Source organism: Lithobates pipiens, unplaced genomic scaffold (assembly GCF_037356315.1).
Source record: "Lithobates pipiens isolate NorthernLeopardFrog02 unplaced genomic scaffold, aLitPip1_a1.2 Scaffold_22, whole genome shotgun sequence".
Taxonomy (NCBI): domain Eukaryota; kingdom Metazoa; phylum Chordata; class Amphibia; order Anura; family Ranidae; genus Lithobates; species Lithobates pipiens.
The window spans coordinates 75,743,328-75,754,370 of NW_027507784.1; the positions used below are offsets into that span (position 1 = coordinate 75,743,328).

Consider the following 11,043-nt stretch of genomic DNA (forward strand, 5'->3'; position numbering starts at 1 on the left):
ACTCCCCTTGCACCAAGTCGGTATGAGAACCCAGTTGGTCTAGTGGTAAGCAGGATCCACGTCCTGTCAACACTAAGGAACAGTAACCCAAAGGTGCAACGTGGGCAGGCGGGCGCTATCTCACTACAATCGGGTTCCTGATTTATGTTGTTAATTTAGTGCATATATGTGTAATGCCTTAATAAAACCCTTCAAATCAATACAATACTTTACATTCAGTTGTCATACATATATATACCATACACTTATCTCTAATTCTCTATACACCCTAAATACTTACGGTGGTACCTAAAAGAAAAAACAAGCAAAATCTTATATATATATATATACAATGGCCAAACAAAGTTACATTATATCAACATGTTATTATAAGTGCACTTTCCAATATTTCCCCAAAAAGATTGGGCGTCCACTCAGCCACTCCTTATACTGCGGGCGTATCCTATACTTCCCGAGTTTTAAACACACTTGTTATATATACCTCTACTCAATACAGTCAGACCAGCCTAGTCAGACTACTCTAAAAACCAAAATACCTGCGAGCCCCTCTAACCTTCCAAGGGGCCAGCCTAGCCCGTTGCGAAGGCACAGTTATGTAAGTGGGTGGATATACAAGGTTATTTGAACAAGGCAAGCACCAACACCAGTTACCAAAAATAGGTAAAAAGGAGCAGAATGTGTCTTACCTGTTCAAACAAACGCCAGACCCCACTTCTGGTACCAAAACTGTTAGGTCGCCCGTCTTCTCTTTGTGGCCTAGGCTCTTAGAGATGGCTCAGTGGAGGTCCTCGCCGGCGGATAACTCATGACTCATACAGACACAATTGGTATGCTGAAATGGTTACAATTCTTTAATACTGGTTTTGCCGTTTTATACTATTTTTACAAGACTCTGCCCCAATTTTGGGGGCCAATCAAAATTATACACATAAATGTTCATTAGCACATTATTCGGTAATGTCTTGTGACCTTAATCTTAACCTCTGTATTTCAAAGCTTATTCCAGTTCAATAATTCCTTACTTTCTGTTACCGTCTGCTGACCAGCCACAACTTCCTAAAAACCAAATCTAGCCTTTTCATACCCAGTAACAGTGTACAGAGAGGAAAACCACAAACAGATGCTTCCTGAAATGAAGACATTTAACAGAAATAGATAGACATGACCATGAGATAATTCAGTTATTAAGCAATACTGTCATGAGATTGGATTAGATTCTCTAAATTGTATCAAGAAAAGTTTCTTTAAATCACTTAAGCAGATAAGCAATCCTGAACTTATATCTTCAGGGTAAAAGCAATAATCAGAATCAACAATCAATAATGCAATGTATTATGGAATCTCCTTACACAGGGGTTACAGGAAAGGCTATATTATACGTCCATGGACTATTTCCACCTGAACGCAAATTGGATGTGGAACCGATAAAGGCATGACTCTGAAACAACGTTAACAATTCTTCAAATCAATCCAACACAAACCATCCTGAACAATTTATATCACAGAATGTATTTTTTTTTTCAGTTTAAGTAAAGAAATAAATATATATATATATATATATATATATATATATATATATATATATATATATATATATAAAATTAAATATAAAGTGTGAAGTAAGTATTGAACATGTCACCATTTTTCTAGGTAAATATATATGTTAGCCTAGGTTCACATTGGTGAGATTTGGCTTGTGATTTGAAATGTCAAATCAAATGCCAAATCGGCAGCTATTGCCGGCAATGGCACTGTCGGAATCAGTGCGGCGCCTACTTTGCAGGCCGCCGTACAAATTTCCAAAAGTAGTTGCTATACTACTTTTGGCGACTTCGGGGTGCAATTTGGTTAGACATCTGTGCAGGGACCCGCACAGATGTCTCTGAAATCGCTCCTGAAATCGGACTGACACGTGATTCCTAATCTGTTGTCAGTGTGAACGCAGGCTAAAGGTGCTATTGACATCAAATTTTCACCACATTTTGGTAACAATCTATGCAATCCATGCGTACAAAGAAACCAAAACAAATACATTCAAAAATTAGGTTATGTGTAATAAAATGGAATGACACTAGAAAAAATATTGAACACATGAAGAAAGGGAGATGCAAAAAGGCAAGGAAAGTTAAGACACCAGCTGAAATCTATCAGTAGTTAGAAAGCAATCCTGCCCCTTGTCAGTGCAAATTAATGTCGACTGGTTCAGTCTCAACTCATGGCCTATAAAAAGATGTCTTATTACCAAGGTTTCACACAAGAAATATCTCATGATATGCAAAAGCAAAGAGCTCTCTCAAGGCCTTCCCAACTTTATTGTTGAAAAATATACTGATGACATTGGTCACAGAAGGATTTCTAAACTTCTGAATGTTCCAGTTGTTAGGTTGCTCGTCTTCTGTAAGTAACCCCTGGTAGCCTAGGCTAGGATTGAAGAGCGGAGGTCCCTTTCACCGGTGGACAAAACATTACACATACACGCTATTGTACGTGAATAATGAATGTGCCTATTGAAGCACACACAACAATTTTATTTAGTTTGAACAGAAGGACAGCCCTGTGGTTTAACCAATCAGGTAATTCATACATACATCGACATTTTTCTTAAACTCATGACATTATCTAAGTCAAAGGTGAAATACAGTCTTCTGATAGTTATTTCGTCATTTCAACATCTGCTGACTGACCATATTCTTGCGTAACCAGTCCTATCTTAGCTTTGTACCTCTTACCGCAGACAGATGCATCCTAATATGTCAACATCTTGCATCTTAATTCTGAACTTAGTGAAATGCACGCCTAAGCATATTATCTTAGACCTTTAACCTAGTACCGTATATCTTTTGGCAACCTTAATAAGTATTCCCTTATAATCCTTCCTTTGATCATTCTGTGATTTACATAATGATCATTCCTTTTCTAATTTAATAGCACAGGCTTCATACTCCGAACCCTTGTGCTCTTGGTTTCTATACCATACCGTTGGATCCTTAACAATGGAAGTGAGTTTCAGATCCTTCGGAGCGACCGTGTTTCCCTTTTTACATAAACATTTGATTATCTTATAACAGGCATATAAAAATAGAATGAAGAGAATCACAGTGACAATTGTCATGGCAGCATTTCGGAGCCAAGATATTAATCCCCCAAAACTAAAACTGCTCGAGAAGGGATCCCAGTTTTTTCCTATGTTCCTTGCCTCTTTCTGTAGTTTATTTACCTCTTCCCTGTGTTGGGCAATAACGTCATAGTAGTCTGGGACTTCGATGCTGGTATTATGAATCCAGGTACAGCACTCATAATCCTCAGTAGTCTCACAGAGGCCAGTAAGGGCTGCACTCATACTTTCTATAGCCAACTCATGTAGTTCTAGTTGCTTCCTAATTGCCCTAGTTTCTAGATTTAGTTTGGTTATGTCATCAGAATTTTCCTCCAGAATCTCATCAATTATGCCAGTGTAATTATTTAATCTTTTCATTAGGTCAATTCCCCACCCTGTCCAGGAAGGGAACCATGCCCAGGCCATATCTTTTCCTAAAAACAATTCTCGTTTATTACGGTGTCTAAGGGGATATCTAGGATGCATGCTGGCTTCAAGGAGGTGACTTCCCTTGTTATCCCCTAATACCCCCATAATAGGAACCAGGGCTGCAAGGTAACACCACCCCTGGGGTTTGGTTGGGATCCAGGGGTGACAGAGTTTGCCGCAGCATATATATATGGTATTTCCTAGAGCTAGGGGTCGTTTATGGAACACGTTCCTAAGAGTATCAGAAAGGCCAGAGAGCACCAGAATTGACATTAATTGGTGTATTGTAGTCTTGGTACTGGAGCTAAGAAAGTCTAAAAAGGTGGCATTTAGGGTGGGATCTGAAGTATGGAAGAAAGAAGGACTGTTAAATGATGTCATTGAAATGTTAAGTTTTGCTTGTTTGCAAACCTCGGCTCCATCTGTGGTGTTTCCCAGTCGGAAACACCAGTCTGGGAAGTGGCTTCTACCTATAATTTGGAAAGTGAGGGTTTTATTTGGACGGGTCCTAGTAACATTCGTTAGGACGATAGGGGGTGTTCCATTAAGGAGGGGGGTAAAATTCAAGGGGACTGCCATGAGAGGGATTCTAGCTGTACTGGGATGTAGCTTGCTGCAAATCCAGCATTTCTCAAAACCAGATTTTTGAGCATAGCTATATTTGAATTTTAGTAGTAACATCTTGTTAGTCAGTCCCTTAGGTGACTCATTAACGGGTACAATACTTCTACTATGTCTTTGGCCGGGGGTATTATTCATCTTAGGTGGTCCACATATCCCTTTTAATAAACCTAAATCTTCTGGATGATATATACAGTTGGCTATAAACCATGTGGGCAGGAATACAAATAGTACCAGACTACCCCAAAGGCATACAGCCTTCCCTGACACTGATGGAGAAAGCATCTTTGTTTTTTTAAAGTTCTGATTATTTGTTATCTAAGAGTTCTGTTCTTCTTCTTCGTTTCTCATCCCGGCAGTTGTTGGCTCTGTTTTGTCCTTTTGAGGGGGTGTGGGATCTTCCAGGGAAATTTGTTCTATGCCTCTCTGAACTTCTTGTAGATCTTGTTCTTGGGAGTTGCTGCTCTCTGTCACTGCCAGGGGCTCTGGAGTCGAGGGAAGCTGGGGACACTTTTTAAGACGGCTGGCATGGATCCAGGTGTTTCCTAGGTCTGTTAACACTGCGGTCCTGGATACCTTTTCCACCTTCCATGGTCCTGAGAAAGCCGGTCCGATACTCTTTCTTTGTGCTAATTGTTTGATCAGCACTTTATCCCCAGGGATGAAGGGATGCGTTGGTTCTGTGGGAAGAGGGAAAAAAGGTGACAGAAACTTGTTCGTTTATTTCGTGGAGCATACTTACCAGATTTTTCACGTACATTTCCTGTTGGGAATAAATGTCAATATCAGTGTCTTGGTCTAATGGGGGTAATTCTATGTTTGCGGGGATTCCCATGAGGACCTCAAAGGGTGATAGTTTTGTTCTTGCATGTGGTGTTCTTGCATGTGGATCTTCCCCTCTTTTGACCAAAGACCTTCAGGGTCTTTGGTCAATCCTTCCTTTGTCCAAAAATGGACATCATCTTCTGTGGCCATTGATTGCATCTGTGCTATGACAGTTTTAAAGTTAGGTGCTGCGAAGTGTTCCTTGAAAAACATTGGGGGGCAGGTGGGTTAGGGGAAAAGGCAGCAGCTCTTTTAGCTTCTCTGTCAGCAAGAGCATTCCCTTTTGAAACACGACTGCTGTCAGAGGAGTGTGCCTTTACTTTAATTATGGCTACCTTTTTTGGAAGAAGAATGGCTTGGAGGAGAGCACTAATCTGTGTGGAGTTGGCAATTATTTTGTTGTCTGCTGTTTTAAAACCTCTATTGGCCCATATCACACCAAAATCATGCACCACTCCAAAAGCATATCTACTGTCTGTGTAGACGTTCACCTCTTTACCGGTGAATAGAATGCAGGCCCTAGTGAGGGCTTCTAACTCTGCTACCTGGGCTGAAGAAGGAGGTAATGATTTTGCCTCCAGTACGATGTCTGGTAGTTGAACAACTGCATAACCGGTTAAAAAGGTGGAGTCAGAGGGACGTGAGCAGCTACCGTCAACGAAAACATCCTCTGCACCTGAGATAGGGGTGTCAGTGAGATCCGGTCTGGGACTGGTAATAGCAGCAACCTTTTCCGAACAGTCATGTATAATGTCTGGGTCATGTGGTAAACGCAACATGGAATGCAAAAGGCGCACAGCGGGGTTGCTGGCAGGCACATATTTGAGTGTGAGGTTATCAGTGTTCATCAGTGTTATCTCATAACCACTAAGTCTTTGCGAGGTCATATGTTGGGTATTCATGTTCTGAATAAGATGCGTGACTGAATGAGTGGTATAGAGAGTCAATGGGTGACCTAGCACTAATTTGTTTGCATCTTGTACAGCCATTGCACAGGCAGCAAGATTTTGGAGACAGAATGGCATTCCCTGTACTTGGATGGGGAGTTTTTTTTAGATAGGTAGGAGACAGGGCGGTAGCCTGTTCCATGCTGTTGTGTTAGCACGGCGGCAAAAGAGGTCCCCGAGACTACACAGTATAGTTGAAAAGCTTTACCATAGTCTACCAACCCTAGGGCGGGAGCATTTGACAGACTGTTTAATAGAGCTTGAAAAGCTTGTAGTCTGTCTTCAGTCCAATCTATTAATTTAGGGGCTGTCGAGCCAGTAGCCTCTCTTAGGATACTATCACAATGAGAACAGTCAGGGATCCATTGGCGGCAATATACAATTGCACCCAAAAATGAGAGTAGGGCGGCCTTGTCTTTTGGGGGACTGAGAGCTCGAAGGGCTGCGGCACGTTTGGGGGACACTAGCCTTGTCCCTTCCTTTAGAATGCACCCTAGGTATTCTACCTGTGGCTGGCACCATTGTATTTTCTTCCTTGAGGCTAGATGCCCGGCGTGAGCTAGGTGTTGTAACAGTGATGTTGAATCGACCGCACAATCTTCAGCAGTTCGACTGCACAGGAGCAGGTCGTCCACATACTGTATCAGTACCGACCCTCGCTCAGATGTCCAAGACTTGACAGTCTCGTTGAGTACCATAGAGAAGGCGGCTGGACTGTCTACATACCCTTGCCAGGTTAGTTGGCCCCCGGCCCAGGAGAAAGCAAACATAGGTTGGGCTTCCTCTGCAATGGGAATGCTAAAGAAAGCATTCGCTAAATCAATTACTGTGTAGCATAGAGAGTCTGCCGGTATGCATGAGAAAATAAAAGTGATGTCTGAGACTAGGGGTGGGAGGGGAATCACTTGTTTGTTTACTGCTCTGAGGTCTTGGACGAGTCTCCACTCGCCACTGGCCTTCTTTACAGGGTAAATGGGTGTGTTCCAGGGACTGATGATTGGTCTCAGGATACCTTTTGATATGTAATCATTAATTTGAGGGGAGATGCCTTTGACTTTCTCTGGGGGTAGGGGATACTGTTTTTGATATTGTATCCCTGCATCTGACCGCATTTGGGGTGCATATGGTGTGCAATTAATAAAGCCCACACTACCTTTGTTTTCTGCCCAAATTGAGTGATGGTCAAGGGAGGAAGGTATCATTAGAAAGAAACTCCTGTGTGCATGTCTTTTTGGGAACCCTCTGTGTGCATGTCGCTTAGGGCCATGTAAGTCACATAATGGTGAACTAGCGGTAAGGGAACCTTCTTTATTAAACTTAATGGTAATACACAGTTGTGCCAAGAGGTCCCGTCCCATACGGGGCACAGGGCATGAGGACAAGACGGCAAAAGTTTGGGTACATAATTTCTGTCCTTCTGGAGTGGCTACAGTCAGTGGTGGAGTGATGGGATGGGTGACAGGTGTCCCATTAATACCAACAGAGTTTCCCTCGGTGCATTATTTGTGGCTGTGTAGGATATTGGGGTAGTGGTTGACGAGGGTTCTGGTATGGCAGATAACGGGGATACTGTGGGCGGGTCTGGGGGTTAAATCCCCTGCCTCTGCCTCTTGCTCTAATCTGTCCAGTCCTATAAGGGCACTGGGATTTCCAATGTCCTTGCTGTCCACAATTGCCTATATTTTCCAAGGCATTTGTTCCATGCACAGAAACAATCCTTCATGTATTGTGGGTCAGCCCCTTTGCAGGGAGGATAAGAATGCTTATGTACCTGACAAATTTTACTGACTTCTTGCCAGTCTTCCTCTGAACAAGGACCTTGGGGTCCTGGGTCATGGATTCCCAATTGGTGACACCTTTCCCGAACTTGTGTCCAAAATGGTTCTACCTGGGGGCCAGGGATCATATTACTGACAAATTCATAGGGTGATGGGGTGGCCATAGCTTGGGTTGCTGCAGTATTCCCCATCTAGTAGTCTGGGCAGTGTGTGTCTAGTGGCAGGACACAGGTGATAACACCCGGTTTGTCCAACAATCCGGTCTCTGGTCTGGGAGTAGGATCCCTGATCTTTTTTGGGGCAGATGGACTTATATAAAACTATGAAGATTTACCCTTAATATATGATGAAGGGTAAATTTTTCCTGGTGGCGGTATTTACCCCTCTTACACCAAGTCTGCAAGAGAACCCCCCTGGTCTGGTGGTCAGTCAAATCCACTTGTCATCTATTCTTAGGAAGAGTAGACCTAACGTGCAATGGGGGCAGGCGGATGCTATGTCACTACAAGAGGGCTCCTCATATTCTGCACTCATTTAAACAACAACAATTATTTTCCTTATACTCTATATTAAAACTTATACTCTATATACTTACACACGTACCTAGAGAGAAACAGACATATTCTTAATATACTTTAAGACATGACATAACCGTATTGCAATACATTTATCAATTTATAGTGCACTTTTTTTTTTTAAAAAAAAAAATTTTTTCAAATGGGCGTCCACTCCACCAATCCCTTTGTCACGGGCGTAATCTACTACTTCCCGTGTTAAAAATACTATCACCAATAGTTTTAAGTCAGACCAACCTAGTCGGACTCCCCTAAACCTATAAATTCCTTGCGAGCCCTTTTCACCTCCCGAGTGACCAGCCTAGTCCATCGCGAAGGCACAGTTACTTCTTTTAATTTTAAACTAAGTTCGTAGCGGCCGCCCGGACAGAGTAAGTGTTTACACCATTCACCAATCAGGTAAAAAAGAGTAAAGTGACTTACCTGTCGCAAGACGAGACGAACCCCACTTTGCTGGTACCAAAACTGTTAGGTTGCTCGTCTTCTGTAAGTAACCCCTGGTAGCCTAGGCTAGGATTGAAGAGCGGAGGTCCCTTTCACCGGTGGACAAAACATTACACATACACGCTATTGTACGTGAATAATGAATGTGCCTATTGAAGCACACACAACAATTTTATTTAGTTTGAACAGAAGGACAGCCCTGTGGTTTAACCAATCAGGTAATTCATACATACATCGACATTTTTCTTAAACTCATGACATTATCTAAGTCAAAGGTGAAATACAGTCTTCTGATAGTTATTTCGTCATTTCAACATCTGCTGACTGACCATATTCTTGCGTAACCAGTCCTATCTTAGCTTTGTACCTCTTACCGCAGACAGATGCATCCTAATATGTCAACATCTTGCATCTTAATTCTGAACTTAGTGAAATGCACGCCTAAGCATATTATCTTAGACCTTTAACCTAGTACCGTATATCTTTTGGCAACCTTAATAAGTATTCCCTTATACCAGTCAGTACTGTTGGGGCCATAATCCAGAAGTAGAAAGAACATAATTTCACTATAAACCAGTCATGACCACCTTGCTCCTTGCAATATTTCTGACAGAGGAATTAAAAGAATTATCAGAAGAGTTGTCCAAGAGCCAAGGACCACTTGTGGAGAGCTTCAGAAAGACCTGGAAATAGCAGGTACAATTGTTTCAAAGAAAACAATAAGTAATGCACTCAACCGCCATGACCTGTATGCACGCTCACTACGCAAGACCCAATTGCTGAAGAAAAAGCATGTTAAAGCTTGTTTAAAGTTTGCTGCACATCATTTAGACAAGCCTGTGAAATAATGGAAGAATATAGTCTGGTCAGATGAGACCAAAATTTAACTCTTTGGATGCCATAATAAACACCATGTTTGGTGGTCAAATGGCACTTCACATCACCCCAAAAAAACACCTCCATACCAACGGTGAAGTTTGGAGGTGGGAACATCATGGTGTGGGGCTGTTTTTCAGCATACGGTACTGACAAACTTCATGTCATTGAAGGAAGGATGAATGGAAAAATGTACCAAGACATCCTTTATAATAATCGTCTGCCATCTACCTGGATGATGAAGATGAAATGATGGTGGACACTTCAGCAAGACAATGAATCCATATATATATAATAATTTGGAATGCCAGGTAGATCTAGAAAAAAGAAAAACATAATGTATTTCTTAGGGGTGCACCGAATGGGTTTTTTTGGTGCCGAAACCGATACCGAAAATTAAAAATACACTAGGCCGAAAACCAAAACCGATACCGAAACAGCACCGATACCAAAACATATTTAAAAAAAATATTTTTATACAGGAGATGGTCAGAGACTGGAGACATGGTACAGGAGATGGTCAGGGACTGGGGACATGGTACAGGAGATGGTCAGGGACTGGGGACATGGTACAGGAGATGGTCAGTGACTGGGGACATGGTACAGGAGATGGTCAGGGACTGGGGACATGGTACAGGAGATGGTCAGGGACTGGGGACATTGTACAGGAGATGGTCAGGGACAGGGGACATGGTACAGGAGATGGTCAGGGACTGGGGACATGGTACAGGAGATGGTCAGGGACTGGGGACATGGTACAGGAGATGGTCAGGGACTGGGGACATGGTGCAGGAGAACATCAGAGACAGAGGACGTGGTACAGGAGGTATGCCCCCATACTGCAGGCAGAGTGTGCCCGCATACTGCAGCCAGAGTGTGCCCCCATACTGCAGCCAGAGTGTGCCCCCATACTGCTCCCCCAGAGTGTGCCCCCATACTGCAGCCAGAGTGTGCCCCCATACTGCAGCCAGAGTGTGCCCACATACTGCAGCCAGAGTGTGCCCCCATACTGCAGCCAGAGTATGCCCCCATACTGCAGCCAGAGTGTGCCCCCATACTGCAGCCAAAGTGTGCCCCCATACTGCGCTCCTATACTGCAGCCAGAGTGTGCCCCCAGAGCGTGCCCCCATACTGCAGCCAGAGTGTGCCCCTATACTGCAGCCAGAGTGTGCCCCCATACTGCAGCCAGAGTGTGCCCCCATACTGCAGCCAGCCTGTGAAGAGGAGAGGAGAGCAGCCTCCACTGCCTGTGTGGTCACAGCGCTGGGAACATCACAGCTTTCATTTCAATAGCTGTGTGTTCCCGGCCGTGCCGTCACACACAGCCCCTCCCCCTTGTCCGGGCATTTTGATAGACAGATCATCCGTCCAATCCTTCGGGTGATCTGTCTATCAAAGTGCCCGGACAAGGGGGAGGGGCTGTGTGTGACGGCGTGGCCGGAAACACACAG

At 43.4% G+C, this 11,043-nt stretch overlaps 1 protein-coding gene across 1 annotated transcript; it reads right to left on the bottom strand.

The window, feature by feature from the left end:
• Window positions 1–2,716: 2,716 nt before the first annotated feature.
• Window positions 2,717–8,877, bottom strand: LOC143923837 (uncharacterized). The gene is made up of 2 exons (XM_077447756.1): window positions 8,696–8,877; window positions 2,717–4,827 (listed from the first exon to the last, which is right to left on the bottom strand). Exon 2 carries the CDS (start codon window positions 4,430–4,432, stop codon window positions 2,906–2,908), a length of 1,527 nt encoding a protein of 508 aa, XP_077303882.1. The 5' UTR covers window positions 4,433–4,827; window positions 8,696–8,877; the 3' UTR covers window positions 2,717–2,905.
• Between the last annotated feature and the right edge of the window lie 2,166 nt (window positions 8,878–11,043).

Excerpts from the sequence above, each read along its gene's own strand:
- LOC143923837 (XM_077447756.1), bottom strand. The coding sequence starts at position 4,432 with ATGCTTTCTCCATCAGTGTCAGGGAAGGCTGTATGCCTTTGGGGTAGT.